General features: G+C 40.4%; 1 protein-coding gene across 1 annotated transcript; it reads left to right on the top strand.

Moving 5' to 3' along the window:
- Positions 1-14449: 14449 nt before the first annotated feature.
- Positions 14450-15351, top strand: LOC145036402 (putative mitochondrial protein AtMg00860). The gene is made up of 2 exons (XM_078984846.1): positions 14450-14634; positions 14832-15351. Exons 1-2 carry the CDS (start codon positions 14450-14452, stop codon positions 15349-15351), a joined length of 705 nt encoding a protein of 234 aa, XP_078840972.1.
- Positions 15352-19079: the final 3728 nt, after the last annotated feature.

The following is a 19079-nucleotide window of genomic DNA, read 5'->3' as shown; positions in this document are numbered from 1 at the left end:
TCTCGTGCTCCTGAAGGTCTCTCCTTGTAAAGGAGTGATTCGATTCAGGAAGAAGGGCAAGTTGGGGCCCCGGTATATTGGTCCTTTTCGTGTGATTGCAAGGGTGGGACGGGTAGCCTACCGTTTAGACTTGCCAGCAGAGTTGGGACAGATTCACGACACTTTCCATGTGTCGTAGCTGCGGAAATGTATAGCCGACGAATCAGCGGTGGTTCCGTTAGGAGATATTCAGGTGGATGCAAGTCTGAATTATGCAGAAAGACCTGTAGCCATCAAAGATCGGAAGACCAAGGTTTTGAGAAACAAGGAGGTGCCCCTGGTATTGGTTCAGTGGCAGCATCGGAAGGGATCAGAGATGACTTGGGAGCCGGAGCTGGAGATGCGGGAGCAGCATCCGGAGCTTTTTGACTAAGCGGGACTTCGAGGGCGAAGTCTTATTCTAGTGGGGGAGATTTGTAACAGCCCGGATCCCCAGGTATCTCCATTTCCTTATATTCTTGGCATTCTATGAGGGGACTCGGCGAGTTGGTGGTTGAACTCGTCGAGTCGGGTCGCGGTTTTTAGCGGGGGTTCGCGTCCGGACTCGGTGAGTCCAAGGGATGGACTCGACGAGTCCGTGCTGTTTAATGAAACCCTAATTCCCCGGCCCTAAGCTCTATTTAAAGCACCTTATGGCCCTCATATGCGGCCACCTTGAACCCTAAGAGCCTCCATACGTCTGTAAGCCCTTGTGTGTGTGTTTGAAGGCCTCTTGTTCTTCATTTTGTGTGTTAGTGCAAGGAAAGGAGGGAGAGGAGCAAGCTTGAAGTGTTGGGGAGCTTAGATCTGTTGCCATTTCATCAAGGGGGTCTTCTTGAGGTAACTTTCTGAGCCAATCTTCGTGTTTTGTGTTGATGGGCCAAATCTAGGGTTTCTTCTTGCCTTTCTTGGCTTGAATAAGAAGTATGAGAGGTCCCATGGAGACATGGAACCTAGATCTGGACTTTAGCAGGTCCAGGAGACCCCTTATGACAAGCTTTATGCCCATCCATTTGAGTTAGAAGCTATACTTGCCATATGGAAGGTTGTTTCTTCAAAATAAGCGTTGTATGCATTGCATGGCAACCAAGACTGAGACTTTACGTGACAAATAAGCTTGGGAAGGCTAGATCTATGTATTTATGGAACGGATCTGACCGCAAGATCCAGTTTTAGCTGGTGCATGGCATGGACTCGCCGAGTCTGAAGAACAGACTCGACGAGTCACTTGAAGATTGTCCTTGAGACCATCTTGTGTGTAGACTGGACCGAGTTGTGAGCGACTCAGTGAGTCGCAGAGAGTTGGAAAGGTTTTGATAGGTGGACCGAGTCAGGATGGGACTCGCCGAGTTGGCCTTAGACTCGGCGAGTTGAGTCGCGGTGACCCTGCGATTCAGGCCCAGGTGGAACTCGTCGAGTCAGGGGAGTACTCGACGAGTCAAAGGGAAAATTCTTGAGAGTTGGTAAAAACGCGTAGACTCGCCGAGTCACTATTGTGCACTCGCCGAGTCTAGTCCAAATTGGCTAAAGACTGCTGACCGGGTCAACCGGTGTTGACTTGAGTTGAATGGTCCACCTTAGTGGTACAAGTAATATTTATAGATATATATATATATATCGTAGGAGGATTTCAGCTCGAGGGTTCGAGCCCGAGTGATTCCAGGATTTACGGGTAGCAGCTTAGCAAGGCATATGAGGTGAGTCTTCTCACTATACTGTACCCGGAAGGGTTTTGACTATGTGACCGGAAGGTCGATTATGATACGGAATATATGCTTTATGTGTGTTAAGTTATTTGCTATATGTGACATGTATGATATGTTTGATATGGGCCGGAAGGCGTGGTCATATGGACTGTGAAGGTTGATGTGGGTAGGACCGGAAGGTTTACCCAGTCGGGACGGAAGTCCCCTGAAATACATGGACCGGAAGGTCAAGGCCTGGAAAGGCGTATGTGCGTATGTTGTATTTTGGGAACTCACTAAGCTTTATGCTTACAGTTGTTGCTTATGTGTTTCAGGTGCGAGTGAGGACCGTGGGAAGGCGCCAGCGTGATCGTACACACACTCGGGGAAAACTATTTTATCTTTTGTTATGTAATCGTTGGAGACTACAACGTTATTTTGGAAATCTAAATTAATTGCTCATGTCTTAATGGTTGTAAAAATGAAAATTTTTGGTTGGAAATTTCATGACGTTACATTTAGTAATTCAAAGTAGTTGTTTAATTTAGATAATTATTAAATCAAGAGTTTTGAAAATTTTAAATTGAAATTAAAACCCTAGTATTTTAAAATGTTTAAAATACACCCTATACTATTATATTATTACGAGATTAATATATATATATATATATATATATATATATATATATATATATATATATATATATATATATGTATGTATGTATGTATGTATAACTAAAATGCTAGTCTTACCGTCAGTAGGCCTCAGTCACGAAGTCGATCTATAAGGGGGGGGGGATAAGGTTATGGCCTATAAAATGGCCGTTTAATGGGTACCCACTCTTACCCACCGCTTTCTTGATTGTTGGAGGGTCGTTAGCCGAATGTGTAGGATAGGTAATCCTTTCTTCATTAATAAGTATAATGAAACTATATAAAGTAACTAAACATTTTTACAAAATTCCCAATCCTAGTTACTTTAGGCAAAAGTGAATTGATGCAATCCCATGAAATTACACTTTGCATCCTTCCAAAGAAGTTAGTGGAGGGTGTGTGGTTAACCGGCACACTAATTGGTTCTAAGTGAAGGTGGCAAAGGGTGACTCATTGTTTGTCATAGTTCGATGGAGCGTGTGTGGTTAACCGACACATTGAATAGGTGACTGTAACAATTAGGGAACCATGTACATTTTCATGGTTATTCACACCCGCTTTGTGATCCTCGACATCCTAGTCACAAAAGAGAAGGGCATCTCGAGATTTAAACATGCCATTGAAAAGTTCAATGAATCTCAAAAAGAAATATAGGAATTCTCAACACATTTAAAACCTAAGCCTTTATGTTTTTCATGGTGAAGAATTAGTGAATCGTCATTCACTTACCTCCAAATTATTTGCATGTTAGATTACGACATCCCTTTTCTAATGTGTAAATAATGTTGTTGGATCCTAGCCCTAATTTGTCTTTTTTGGGTGTTTAATTAAGGATTCAATTCTAATCAAACTTTGTTCCTTTCTATTTGCAGATGTCTAACGGAAACACCAACAACATTGCTGCTGGTTCAAAGAAGAAGTCACCCTATGCAAACACCAACATTCGCAAGTTAAATGTTAACTTTGGGGAAGACTTGGCTATCGACATCAGTCTCAACTCCTTGCTATAACCAGTTTAGGATGACCTACCACATGAACAAAGAAGAAGTCACCCTAAGAAAACTCCAAGGGCTCCTAAGGACTACTGAGAGAAACCTCAAGGACAAATCTATTGCACCAACTCCTACTCCACCCGCTGCTCCTGTTTTGGCCATTGGGCTAGGGAAGGGCAAGAAGAGGAAGGCTTCTTCAAAGAGCCACCAAAGGGGAAAGCCCCAACATGGTACCTCTTCTAGTGGAACCAAAGTTGGTTCTGCTAAGCCCAAATCAAACCCTAAGGAGGCAGAATGTCACCACTACCACAAAATAGGACACTAGAAGAGAAGTTGCCCGGAATATCTGCAAGCCATCAAGGATGGGAAGATCAAGCCGTCTTTCACAGGTATTTACACAATTAAATCTAATGATTCATCACATACTCTTTCTTGGGTTCTTGATACATGATGTGGTTTTCACATATATTCTGATTTGTAGGGACTAAGAAGAGATAGAGAGGTGGAGTGTGGAAGAATAAATCTACTCATGGGGAACAGAAGATCGCTACCTGTCACCAAGATTGGAGTGTATTCTTTAGTGCTTAGTAATGGATTAGGTTTAGATTTAAATAAATGTTGCTATTCACCAGACATGGCAAGAAATATAATTTCATTTCATGGTTTGTTTAGACAAAGATTTAGATATTCGTTTGATAATGAGAAAGGTTCAATTTACGCTTATCTAAATGGTGTTTTATATTTTGAAGCATTGTCTTGTAATGGAATTTATTAAACTGTTATGGTTGTAGATAACTTAGGAAATGATGTGTTGTGTGTGGATTCTTCCAATGGTTTGGATAAAGCATGCTTGTGGTGTTGTTGTCTTGGACATGTTAACAAGAAACACATAGCCAAACTCCAAGAGGATGGAGTATTAGAGTCATTCGATCTTAGGGATGATGATGTGTGCGAGTCTTGTTTACTTGGAAAGATGACCAAGTCACCCTTCACTGGCACTTGTGAAAGGGGTGAGGGTTTATTGGATCACATACACAACGATGTGTGTGGGCGCTTTAGATCCACCACAATGGATGCGAACCGCTTCTATGTGACTTTCACCGATGATTATAGTAGATATGGGTATATTTACTTAACCAAGCACAAGTCAGAAACCTTTGAAAAGTTCAAAGAGTTCAAACAAGAAGTGAAGAATCTATTGGGCAGGAAAATCTAGATGCTTCGATCCGATCGAGGAAGAGAGTAGCTAAGTCTTGAATTCCACGACTATCTCAAGGAATGCGGAATAGTTTCGCAATTGACACCGCCTAGGACACCGCAGTTGAATGGTGTGGCTGAAAGGCATAATTGGACCTTTTTGGACATGGTTCATTCCATGACGAGCCATGCCTAACTACCTATCTCATTCGGAGGGTATGCCTTAGAGACTACCGCCCATATCCTTAATTTAGTCCTTACAAAGAAGGTTACCAAAACACCTCACGAGATGTGGACAGGGAAAGCTCCCTCGTTAGAACATATCAAGGTTTGGGGTTGCGAGGCTTTCGTAAGACGAGAGACTCACGACAAGCTCGAACCTCATAGTGAATGATGTATTTTCATCGGCTACCCGCAGAAATCCTTTGGACATCTCTTCTATAAACCGAGTGACAATGTTTTCTTCGTTGCGAGGAGAGGGGTTTTCTAAAAGTGAGAACTCATAAACCAAGGAGACAGTGGGAGGAAAAATCAATCTTGAAGAGGTTCAAGAGTCGAGCGATGAAGGAACCTCTAATGTTGGCGCTCTACCCGAGGAGGAAACTCCGGTTGAACCGATTGACGAATCCTTACCTCTTAGACGTTCCGAAAGAGTTAGAGTTCAACCACAGTTGTATGGTTTTCATATTACTACCGAAGGGGACACGTATATTAGTGACAGTACACTAGTAAATCTAGATGAACCTAATAGCTATAAGGAAGCCATGGCAGGCCCGGAGTCTGCGTAATGGAAAGAGGCGATGGACAGCGAGATTCAATCCATGTATGACAACCAAGTTTGGAATTTGGTTGACAATGTGCCCGGACGTAAGATGGTTGGGTGCAAGTGGATCTTCAAGAAGAATACAGACATGGATGGGAATGTGTGCACGTATAAGGTGCGATTGGTTGCGAAGGGCTTTACTCAAACTCCCTGAGTTGACTATGATGAGACCTTCTCACCAGTTCCTAAAATTAAGTCTATTAGGGTGATGCTAGCCATTGCTACATTTCATGATTATGAAATATGGAAAATGGATGTCAAAACCGCTTTCTTTAATGGGAAGCTGGCTGAGGATGTTTACATGGCTCAGCCAGAGGGTTTTGTCAATGCGAAGCATCCCAATAGAGTGTGCAAGCTTGAGAAGTCCATTTATGGACTTAAACAAGAATCTTGCAGATTGAATCATTGCATTGATGAGAAAGTCAAAGAGTTTGGATTTGTACGAAGCGAAGATGAATCATGTGTGTATGTCAAAGCCAGTGGGAGTATAGTTAGCTTTCTCTTATTGTATGTCGATGACATATTACTCATAGGAAACGACATACCGACGCTGCACGAAGTTAAGTCCCGGCTCGAGAAGTCCTTCGCTATGAAGGACCTCGGAGAGGCTTCTTATATTTTGGGAATAAGGATAGTGAGAGACCGAAGTAAGAGACTAATAGGACTTAGTCAGAATACTTACTTGGAAAAGGTACTAAAACGTTTTAGTATGGAAAATTGAAATAAGGGAGAATTACCGATCCAAAGTAATGCCAAGTTGAGTAAGACTCAAAGTTCGAGTACCGAAGCCGAGATAGCAGAGATGAGCCGAGTACCTTATGCTTCTGCAGTTGGCTCAATCATGTATGCTATGAATTGTACTCGCTCTGATGAGGCCTTCACTGTGAGCATGGTCAGTAGATATCAAGGGTACCCCGACAGAGCACATTGGACGGCAGTCAAGAATATCCTTAAGTATCTTCGGAGGACAAAGGAATGGTCTTTAGTTCTCGGAGGTAGTGATGACTTAAAGGTGCAAGGGTATAGTGATTCCAATTTCCATACCAATAGGGATAACTACAGTTCACATTCGGGATGGGTCTTTACCCTTAATGGAGGAGCAGTGACTTGGAAAAGTTCCAAGCAAGAAACCGTAGCTGATTCAACGTGCGAATCAGAGTACATTGCAGTAAGCGAATCATCAAAGGAGGCAATATGGTTGAAGTATTTCATTGGACACCTTGTAGTTGTACCTGACATAAAGGAGCCTATGGAAATTTTTTGTGATAATGAAGGATCGGTTGCCCTGACCAAGGAACTGAGGGATCATTGTAGATCTCGACATCTCGATAGAAAATATCACTTTATTAGACATCGGGTAGAAGAAGGACTCCTTGTAGTTAAGAGGATATCGTCAGAGGATAACCCAATAGATCCGCTTACGAAGGGACTGACTAGGGTTAAGCATTTGCAGCACGCTAGGAGCATTGGGCTGAAGGATAATGTTAGTTTGGATTAGATAGTTTAGAAATGTGTAATAGGTAATTGTAATTGACATTTGATGATTAAATAAAGGAGTGTTATTTATTAGTACAGTTACTGTCTTATGTTAATTGGTTGACTATTATTTTGCTTTGCATGTTTTGACTTTCTAAATAATTGAGTTAATTAAGAATAATCGAATTATTCAAATGGTCGACAACCGTTCATATATTGGAAGTAGGTATGAATGAATACTGTCATGAATTGGTGTGTAGATTATCTGAAAGGTATTAGACATAACAAAGGTTTGTTATAACGTTCATGAGTGCTTATAAATATGTTTTGAGCATTGGAATAAACCCGCGCTTGCTGGAATCACTTCATGGAATCTATCACGAGTGATCGCAGGAGGATAATATCATATGGTCTAAAACCAAAATATATGGTTTATTGTTTGCTAATTGATTATACATTGATAATGGGAAACCGCATCAGTAAATTGATGTCATAAAAGGCATTGTTGTGTATAATTTGATTAGTGATTAGTAAATGCATATAATTCGAAGTTTATCTGTTTCTTTTATCCTAAGAGGGTAAAAGCAATATTAGGGCCACTCGATGATTTGATTTGACTTATGTGTCAGGCCCAGTCAGGACTGAATTGATGTGTTCAATTAAGTTCTATGTCAAATGAATCTGAGATCAAGAAACAAACTGCAGGACAATAAGTATGACTATGTTCCATGAGATTGTCCGCACGATATCTAAAACAGAGGACTATACGATCCCTTATCTAATGGACAGGTTACTGATAATATCAGAGTTCGACAACATCTTTGAGATCTATGATGTCTAATCGAGTTATACTTACATTTGTTGTTACTAGACTTATCCAAGTGGGAGATTGTTGGATTAGTGTCTAAGCTCGTAACCATATTTGGTATGTACTTGACTCGGTTGTGCATGGTCCTTTTGGGTTGCCATCATGAAAGCAACTTGACTGGAGAAATAATAGAGAAAGAGGTTGTTATGATTTATTAATATATTATAGGAATAATATATTAAAGGATAAATCATATCTGTTTAACTAATATTGGTCAATAATTAATTAAGAATTAATTTAGTGATCAAATGTAACTAATTAAACTACAGGGGTTGAATTGTAATTATGTGATAGTTGCAAATTAGGGCAATGGATTCCCCAAGGAAGGGATAGACGAATTCAAGGGGATAAGTCCCTAGAATTCATCCAAGGATAAGGGTTCCAGACATATCTTATGGATTGCTTGGTGGGCAAGCAACTAGATAAGGATAAGGACTGAAACCCTAATCTCTACCCTATATAAAGACTCCTTGGCTAAGGGAAATCAGCCACTTAATCCTAAGAAGGCTTAGAGCCGATTTCCTACCTCTCCCCTCTCTCTCTCTTGCCTCTCCATTTTCTTGTGGTGTTTTTGATCCAGTAGAGGTACTACACTTGTGGTACTTGCTTTCCAAGACAAGTGACTGAAGATTTGTGTTGTTATTTGTGACAACACGAATTTCCATTTGGTAAAACCCTAAAAGTCAACCCCTTCATATAATAAGTTAGTGTGATTATTTCTTATTTTTAAGAAATTTAAAGTTCTTTTGATAATTTTAATATTATTATTAAGCGAACGGGTGAAAGAAAGTCCCGTCTCGGGTTTTGAAATTTAAAAACCACAAACACCTCGCTTCTTTGAAGTTCACGATCAAACTTTTATGTTTGGGTCGGAAAAACTTCCAAAACTCATAAACTCATGTATATACATGAGTTTAATACCCAAGTTATTCATTTTTCACTTTTCACCCCAAAAGAGTAAACTCAAGAAATCCTCTCAAGTAGCAAACTAGAAACAATTCAAGATCTTTATACTTGTAAGTGTTCTAACCATTTCAAGTTGGTAAAACACTAAATCTAGTGTTTGTACATCTATTCATCCATTCATTTATGTATTTTGTCTAGATTTCCAAAAACACCAAGAACACCAAGAACACACACTAAGTGTTCTTAGCCTTTTAGCTCAAATAAAGCCTCCTAATAGTAAGTAATTCCATCCTTAAGACTTGTTAGGCTAGTATTACATTTAAACATCAAGAAATTATTCCAAGAACACAATTATTGAGGTGTGCACGGTCCAAGAAGATGCTTGGGCTGTAAACACCATAAAGGGCACCAAAGTGTGCCTAAGTCCTTATCTAAGCCCAAGTTTGATGTTTAAGCCTTCCTTGACATGTTTAAACCCTCCATTAATGTGTTTAATCCTTGAAAATCACCAAATACCCACATTTATAGGTGTTTACGGTTTGGGGATCTCCCAAAACCGTAAACACCCTAAAGTACGTTTAAATGGGTCATTTTCCTTCCTTAGGCCTAAAAACTAGCTTAGATAAGTACCTAGTTTTTTTAAGGACTTGAAAACATGGCAATACCCTTCTCCATAAGGGTTTACGGTATTAAACCCAAAAGGGAAATGCCATGAGGCCGTAAACTCCTTCAAGGAGTGTTTTTGTTGCCCTAGTCCATTACAAAGGCCAAACCACTTAGTAGAAATACTTCAAAGGACTTGTTAAACCACAAAACAACACTTGATCATTAGGACTAGAGTTTACGACCATAAACTCTAGATTTTACTGTTGTAAACTCCTTGAGTTATGACCATCAAAACCGTAAACTCCAAGGGAGTTTACCCTTGAACCCCAAACACCCTAGCTTTGCCCTACCAATACTCGGATGCAATCCTTGTGATATTTAACACTTGAAACAAAGTGTTTTCATGTTCTAGGGTGTCCCAACTTAATTTATTAGTTACAAATTGGCTAATTAGTTATATGTTCATTATATGATAACTAGGCTCGTGCGTGTGTACAAGTCTTCATTTGTCACCTAACACGGTACCCGACACTTCAATCCAATCCACTCACCGCAAGTGAGTTCATACCCCTTTAGCTAACCTTTGAAATACTTTTAAATGTTTTAAATGCTTGATGGAGCGGGGAGGGGGGGGGATACAAGTTGAATACTTATAGTTATTACGTCAATCACATGTGATTAATAACTACAAAACCAATGATTTTACTACTATTCAAACTGTTTATCAAAGTTCTTTTACTTCAAACTGTTTTACAAACTCTTTTACTTATCAAATACTTTTACTTACTTTATTATAATTATTATAAATTGCATGCCCGTATATGTATAGTTGTATAAGAAATGTTTAAAAGGCTTAGGAAGGCTATCTGCCCTATTTCCTTTTCACGCTTGAGATGTGGTCTGGTGGGATCTCGGGTAGCCGTCCGAAGGTCGTTTCAATATTAGTTATATATCACGTGTACATATATCGTCATAAAAGTTCCGCCAGATTCATTCGTACCAGTTACTTCATTAGTGTGTTACCATATGGTTAGCACAGGATAGTACTTATACAATTGCTAGATCAATGAGTCAGTTCATTCATGAGTCAGTACTTATTACTATGATAACATATAAAACTATACTAGAAGAAGAACATATACAAATATACTAGAAGAAGAACATATACAACTATACTAGAAGAAGAACATATACAACTATACTAGAAGAAGAACATATACAATGATACTAGAAAGAGAACATATACAACGATACTAGAACGAGTAACAATACATTACATATAAATGAATACGTTAAAAAATTGTGATCCACTGTATCGGAGCATGCCTTCAATGTCCTGGCCCGAGTTGTAGCCAGAGTCTCTTGGAGGGAGAGCGTGAGTTTGCATATAGATCTATACTGGATTGACTATCCTACACCTTGTTGCTAGCTACAGTCGGACCTGCAGGTCTGCGGGTGCCAAACGTCATACCTTTTTACGACCTACATTTGTCGTTGTTACCTAGTCGATAGTATGGTACAATTAATCACATGATACCTTTATATAAATCCGGTTTAAGGTAGTTAGTGCAACAGTAGTTCCTATATTACAACACTACAATACTACATTAATTTACCGTTTACATATTTAGTGATCTTTTCACTTAAACATCAATGTACAAACTATATTTTGACAATGATAGTTACATTTGGGAAAATTAGACACTTTTACAGTAAATGAACATTAAAAAAAGTTACGCGTTGGTAGAAGGCCTCTTTTAATAGAAAATATAGGTTTTTCTAAGAGATTAAAACTTTTACAAACACTTACAAACGTTCACATACTTATATCACAAATGTTTACAAACTCGTGTTCATAACTACGTTCAAATGTTTTGACACAAACACCGACACTAAAATACTTATGAACTCACCAGCTTAATGCTGATAAACTCTTTCAAAATAACTTGTATTCTCAGGTCGTCAGTAGACAGGTACCGAGGCCAGATTTTGAGAAGATGGAGCGCATTCAAGACTCATCTTATTATTTTGATTTACTTTTTGGTGTCTATAATTGTACGTAACACACTTGTATTAAAATTATACATTTAATGCAATGGATGATGTTGTTTGCTTATTTGCTGTTATACTGTGTTGTGATACTTTACATGACGTCCTCCGCCGCAGAATGTTTCCATCGTTCTTGGTTTTGGGGTGTGACATTATTACAATATAACAACAAGAGTTACATAATCCCTTCTAGTATATATAAATTTCGAAATACCTCGATGCACGCTAGGGTTCTTTTTGTGTTCATAAAGTTGTGTATCCAATAGAGAAAACATAGATCCAAATCTAGGGTTGCATGCACACATATGATTGTTTGTATAAAACCAATCAGTGAAGACTCCAGATCCAGGGTCCTTAGGGGACTATATTGCCTTAAGTTGCCAACTTTGTAGCCTTAGAGAGTGACATGCACCTTTAGACCTCATTTTTGGGTCCATTAAGCTTATATTCCCATACATGCACGTAAAGTTCATAAATTTACGTGCTAGATCGATCTTAGAAGCCCAGAACTGTCCTTTGGATGAGTGTTGTACATCATAAATCGAGATATAAGACTTCGATAACACCAACTCTTCAAGTTGTTCATGGAACTCGGTGAGTCCAGGGGTTGATTCCCCAGTCGGTTGAGGTTCAAAAGAACCCAGTTGAGTGTTAGAAGGGTCTTAGGCGGGGGGGGGGGGGGGGGGGGGGGCGGTGCAGGGAAGTGACTCAACATTTTAGACTTCTCCATGGACCTGAGAATCTGATACGGGCCCTAGTGTGGAGGATCGGGCCCTTGCGTTCCTAGAGGCCCACGATCGTGTGACTAAAGGGGCTTCACGGAAATGGCCATAACTTTGGCTACGAATCTCCGTTTCGGGCCTACGACCAGTCAAATCGAAGCTTGGAGCAAGGAGCACGTCTAGATAAGTACTCGAAGGGGACTTATCCATTTTTGAGTACATAACTTGCTTTCTAAATGGAGTTATAAACAATTTTGTTATTTTTCCTTAATTTTTGGGTTTTGTTTTTGGGTTTGTATTTGGCCCATGGACTTTTAGGGTTTCATTTTAATTTTTGCTTCTTATTTAACTGTTTTTGAGGTAATTTGGATGGTCGATCATCAATTTTATGAATTTTCGATTTTCTCCCAAATTATGTGTGTTAACCCAGATTTTTGAAGCCAATCTTACGGTATTCGTAGAATCAACGTGGTTTTGAAGATATTGCCCTGGCTATTCTTTTAGAATCAACAGGTTCATTCTTGGTTATCTTTGTGTTGTTTTTTTTTCGCTGCATCAGTTGGTATCAAAGCTGAATTCCTGGTTCAAAATGCCTCCGAGGAGAAACAGGACGGTCGCTAATGTTCATGAGCAAGAACTAGAAGAACGTATTATGGCACGAATGGAGGAGAGGATGGATCAAATGGTTGACCAAATGACTGATAGGATGGTCGAACTGATGAATCGAGGAGGGCAAAGGTCTCGAACACATTCTCAAGTGGAAGATGGTGAATTTGGGATCCCGTTCGGCGGCAGTGACGGTTCATATTCTGAAGACGATCTAGAAAGGCGGCCAAGGCGTGATCATAGAGGTGACAATAGGCGTTGGGAGGCTGCAATGAGAATTGATATCCCATAATTCGATGGGGTCTGTTTGAATCCGGATGGGTTCATCGACTGGTTGGCTATTGTTGAGGAAGTTTTGAGTTCAAAGAAGTCCCTGAAAACAAAAGAGTGTCATTGATTGCTACCAGGCTACGTGGTAGGGCATCTGCATGGTGGCAAAAACTAAAACTGACACGAGACAGGATCAGAAAGTCAAAGGTCGTGACTTGGAGGAAGATGAAGAAGTGTTTGCGATCCAACTTCCTACCCCATAATTTTCAAAGGTTGATGTACCAACAGTTGCAAAATCTGAAGCAGGGTGCCAAATCAGTTGATGATTACACAACTAATTTCTACCAATTGATTGCCCGAAACGATATCCAGGAGACGGAGGAACAACTCGTTGCTCGATAGATTAGGGGTCTACGGGTCCAAATCATGGACTCTGTAAATATCTTTGACCCGATATCTATTTCTGAAGCGCACCAACGGGCGTTGGCTTTTGAGAAACAAAGTCGTCGGGTGGGCGGTTCATCTTCAACTGCCAATATTGGAGGAGGTTCTGTGACGGGTGGTATGGTACCCTGTGTTGTGCCTAATCAACAAATACCGACATCTAATAGTGTTGGACCAAATCCTAGGACAACTTTAATAGTAGCTTGAAGTGTTTTAGTTGTAGGGAGACAAATCACTGGCAATCAGAGTGCAAGAAGGTCGGAAAATGTCATTTGTTTGCTGAGCAAGATGATTGGCAAAATGATGATGCAGGTGAAAGTTACGAAGATCCCCCTGTGTACGACGAAGAGCATCAATGCGAAGAGGAAGTTGTAACTGGAGATGTGGGGGTAAATTTGGTGGTAAGGCGGTCTTGTTTTACACCAAAAGTTGTTGGTGATGATTGGCTCAAACACAACATCTTTCAGTCGACATGTACTATTTTGGGAAAGGTTTGTACTTTTGTTATTGATTCTGGAAGTTGTGATAACCTTATATCTGAAGAAGCAGTTCAAAAGTTGGCTTTGAAAATAGAAAATCGCCCTAAGCGTTACAAGCTACAGTGGCTTGAGAAGGGTGGTGAGGTCACTGTATCTAAACGAGCCCTTGTTCAACTTTCTGTTGGTACCACGTATAAAGATGATGTATGGTGTGATGTGGTTGCTATGGATGCTTGTCATTTGTTGTTGGGCAGACCTTGGGAGTATGATCGTAACATAGATCATAACGGGCGGAATAATACTTACAGTTTCTTGTTTGGTGGTGTGAAGATAACACTGGTTCCCAGTAAGCCAAAGGAGCCAATTCCGAGACCTTCGGGTACTCTACTGAACCTTAATCAGTTTGAATACGAGTTGGAGGCGGAAGGTGAGATTCCTGAGGCTATGGTTCCTCTGCTCAAGGAATTCGCTGATGTTTTCCCTAATGAATTATCTGATGGTTTGCCACCTTTATGTGACATCCAACATCATATTGATTTACAACCAGGAGCTCAGTTGCCTAATAGGAAACATTACAGAATGAGTCCCGGAGAGCATGAAGAGTTGCGATGACAGGTGGAGGACTTGATTTCAAAAGGTCATGTTCGGGAGAGCATGAGCCCGTGTGCTGTTCCTGCTTTGTTGACTCCTAAAAAGGATGGTACTTGGCGTATATGTGTTGATAGTAGCGCCATCAATAAGATCACGGTGAGGTACAGATTTCCAATTCCTCGACTTGATGACCTACTTGACCAGATTAGCGGTGCCTCTATCTTTACGAAACTGGACTTGAAGAGCAGGTACTATCAGATTCGACTTAGGCTTGGGGATGAGTGAAAGACTGCCTCAAGACTCGTGAAGGATTGTATGAGTGGTTGGTGATGCCTTTCGGTTTATCAAACACTCCTAGTACATTTATGCGTGTGATGAACTAGTTGTTCAGGCCCTTTATTGGTAAATTTGTAGTCGTTTATTTTGATGACATACTTATTTACAGTGCTACTTTTGCTGAGCATGTCAACCATGTGAAGCAGGTTTGGACCGTGCTTCGATGGGATAGTTTGTATGTAGCTATGAAGAAATGTGTGTTTATGGTTCCTAAAGTCTTGTTCTTGGGGTACGTTGTTTCTAGGGAAGGAATACAGGTGGTCGAGTCTAAAGTAGCAAATGTCAGACAATGGCCAAGTCCAACTACCATCACTGAAGTTCGAAGCTTTCATGGCCTTGCTTCATTCTATAGGAGGTTTATTCCAAACTTTAGTTCTATTATGGCACCGGTGACTAATTGTATGAAAGGGAAGACCTTTACTTGGACCGAAGCAGCAGAATCAACATTCCAATTTGTAAAAGAGAAGCTTACTACATCATTGATTCTTGTATTGCCATACTTTTCTCAAGTGTTTGAATTACACACGGATGCTTCCAAGGTTGGGATTGGAGCAGTTCTAAGTCAAGGAGGACGACCGGTTGCTTATTTCATAAGGAATTTGTTTTGTTCACAGATCATGATTCATTAAGACATATTCGCAGTCAAGATAAGGTGTCACACAAACATGGGAGGTGGATGTCGTTCTTGGAAAAATTCACTTTCGTGGTGAAACACAAGTCTGGGATGTCAAATAGGGTGGCTGATGCATTGAGTCGGAGGAGTAATTTTCTAGTTTCCATGAGGTTTGGTGTGTCGGGGATGGATGTCCTCATGGAGCAGCTAACGGTTGATCCTTATTTTTCTGTTGTTCTGCAGGGTATACAATCTGGAGAGATGTTTGATTTTCTATTTCATGAAGGTTTTCTTTTCAAAGGCAATCAATTGTGCATCCCTGATTCTAGTCTCCGCTTTCAAATTATTAGGGAGCTGCATGGTGAAGGGCATGTCGGCCGAGATCGCACTTTACAGTTGGTACAATCATCATACTTTTGGCCTACAATGCGCAAGGAGGTGGATAGATATGTTAAACGGTGTCGAATCTGTCAGGTGTCAAAGGGCACATCTACCAATGCAGGACTCTATATGCCTTTTCCTGTTCTATCACAACCTTGAGTAGACATCAGCATGGATTTTGTGTTGGGTTTACCACGTACTCAACGGGGAAATGATTCAATATTTGTGGTTGTTGATCATTTTTCTAAGATGGTGCACTTTATTCCTTGCAAAAACACGACGGATGTAGTTAATCTTTCGAGACATCTACCGTTTGCATGGATTGCCGTCGTCTATTGTTTCAGATCGAGACACTAGGTTTTTTGAGTCATTTTTGGCGCAGGCTACGGAAAATGGTGAACACTCAGCTCAATTTTAGTAGTTCATATCATCCTCAAACGGATGGTCAAACAGATGTTGTCAATCGACCCCTTGGTAATATTTTGCGGTGTTTAGTGGGTGATCATGTGAAGACCTGGGATCAAAAGCTTTGTCAAGCTGAGTTTGCTCATAATCATGCTATCAACCCAAGTACTGGATATAGTCCATTCCAGGTGGTCTATTATGTTCAGCTACGGGGACCACTTGATTTGATGTCACTGCCTGTTTCTAGGGTTGTTCCAAAGAAAGTGCAGGATTTTGTTGGAGGATAGTATGATGTTCATAAGGCTGTTCATGACAACTTGGTCCGAGCTAACTCCAAGTACAAGCAAGATGCAGATAAAAAAGCAGACAAGTTGATTTTGAAGTAGGTGACTTTGTTTGGGCTGTTTTGACTAAAGATCGTTTTTTGGTTGGTGAGTACAACAAGCTGTCAGCTAAGAAGATTGGACCGGTTGAGATTGTGGAGAAGATTAATTCCAATGCTTATCATCTACAGTTTCCAAGCCACATTCGTTGTTCCAATGTTTTCAATGTAAAGCATTTGCTTCCTTATTATCGGGATTCTTCTAATGATGACCATGGTGCACATTCAAGGTTGAATTTTGTCTACCCAGGAGGGGATTATGCGGGCCCTAGTGTGGAGGATCGGGCCCATGCGTTCCTAGAGGCCCACGATCGTGTGACTAAAGGGGCTTCATGGAAATGGCCATAACGTTGGCTATGAATCTCCATTTCGGGCCTACGACCATTCAAATCGAAGCTTGGAGCAAGGAGCACGTGTAGATAAGCACCCGAAGGGGACTTACCCATTTTTGAGTCCAGAAATCGATTTCTAAATGGAGTTATGAACAATTTTGTTATTTTTCCTTAATTTTTGGGTTTTGTTTTTGGGTTTGTATTTGGCCCATGGACTTTTAGGGTTTCATTTTAATTTTTGCTTCTTATTTAACTGTTTTTGATGTAATTTGGATGGTCGATCATCAATTTTATGAACTTTCGATTTTCTCTCAAATTCTGTGTGTTAACCCATATTTTTGAAGCCAATCCCACGGTATTCATAGAATCAACGTGGTTTTGAAGAGATTGTCCTAGCTATTCTTTTAGAATCAATAGGTTCATTCTTGGTTATCTTTGTGTTGTTTTTTTTGTGCTGCATCAGAAACATTGGACTCGGCGAGTGTATGAGCAGACTCGGCGAGTCCAAGACAATCTCCCAACCCTTTGAAGATGGACTCCATGAGTTGTTCATACAACTTGGCAAGTCACACACTAGGCATGTTCGTAGAATGAAGGTGAACTCGACGAGTTGTTCATACAACTCAGCGAGTCAGATGAAGGTTCATTCGATGATATTATAAAAGGAGAACCCATGGAGTCTTTGCAAAACTCGACGAGTGAAGTTGGGAGGGGGTCAGATGAAAGAATAGGGACTCGACGAGTTGGTGGCCCAACTCGGCGATTCACGTAAATTGGAAGTTGACTTTGACCAGGATATTGATTGTGGTCAGGGGTAAAATAGTCATTTTACCCTAAGAGTAGTTACCAACTTCTAACTAAGTGTCTTTATGGGAATTATAGCTGGAGAATCTCCGGAGCAGCAGATAGAGACTTCTCACTTAGATTTACAGCATTCATTCATACTAGGTGAGTTACCTTCGAGTAGCGGTGGGTCTACAACCACAATGCAACCCACCAGTAGGAGTTGTATGTTAGATGATTGTCTTTGTGATATTCATCTAGATTTTCTACTACCTGATATGTTATATGCCGACGTGATATATTATATGTGATAGTGGTAGTAGGGGGAATAGTGCCCTCATTCGGTTGTTAGGACCGAAGGGTAGGTCGGACATGCCAGATATGTCTGACAGTATGTTTATGTTATGATATATGTGATAGTTACAGTAGGGGTGGAATAGTCCCCGAGGTTCGGTTATTAGGACCGAAGGGCAGGTCAGCACCCCAGAACGGCTTGACACAAGTAGGTCAGCACCCAAGAAAGGTTTGACATGGGTAGGTCGGCATCCCAGAATGGTAGTACCGGGTAGGTCGTCACCCCAGAATGGTCGTATCGGGTAGCTCGGGCACCCAGAATTGCCCGGCAGTATGTATGCTATGTGATTGTATGGTATGTGGTATGATGGGGGAACTCACTAAGATTTGTGCGTACAGTTTTCAGTTTTATTTCAGGTACCTCTTCGGTAAAGGGGAAAGAGCCAACGCGGTAGCTGCACATCATACACATACATTGGATTTCCGTATTATGAGATTTCATGGGATTGTAATCTAACAATGTTACTATTTTTATGATATGATTTTCAGACATGAGATTATGGTTTACAAATGATATGACTTAATGATGTTTTCTGATAAATGTTTTTCCAAATCGTTATATTAAAACTGAAATTTTTGGACTTCAAATTTGGGATGTTACAAGTTGGTATCACTGCCCTGGTTTGAGGGATTCGGACACACCCTTGGGAGTGTTTGGACTCAAACCGATGGATTAAAAGATTTTCACATGAAAATGGTTTTCTAAAATCTAAGTTAAAGAGTTTTGAGAAAGAACAAGGTGTGTGATGTGCGCGACCGGCCGTAATCAAGTAAGTTTTCCCCAAATTACCCATACAAGTTTATGTTATGATTATCAGCTAGTAAAACATCATGCTAGATTAGGACTGAGGATCTTGGAAGGATGCCTTATGTGCCTGTTATAAGTGCTTTTGAGCGGCCTGATAGTGTTGGCTAGACACAGGTAGGATAGCCTGTTTAGGTTATGCCTGATTATATGAGCTTACATCGCATGCTAGTACATATTCTTGTTATGTGAATAGAATTGCTTGAGTTTGTTCCTTTTTTGTTCCTGTTATAAGTGCTTTTGAGCGGCCTGATAGTTTGTTCCTTTTTAGCTATTAGGTGAATACGTTAAAGTCACATGCA

This window comes from Lactuca saligna, chromosome 3 (genome assembly GCF_052625555.1).
Source record: "Lactuca saligna cultivar CGN05327 chromosome 3, ASM5262555v1, whole genome shotgun sequence".
NCBI lineage: Eukaryota > Viridiplantae > Streptophyta > Magnoliopsida > Asterales > Asteraceae > Lactuca > Lactuca saligna.
The sequence above is the reverse complement of the archived record's forward strand: the minus strand, read 5'-3'. Positions and strand labels throughout refer to the sequence as shown.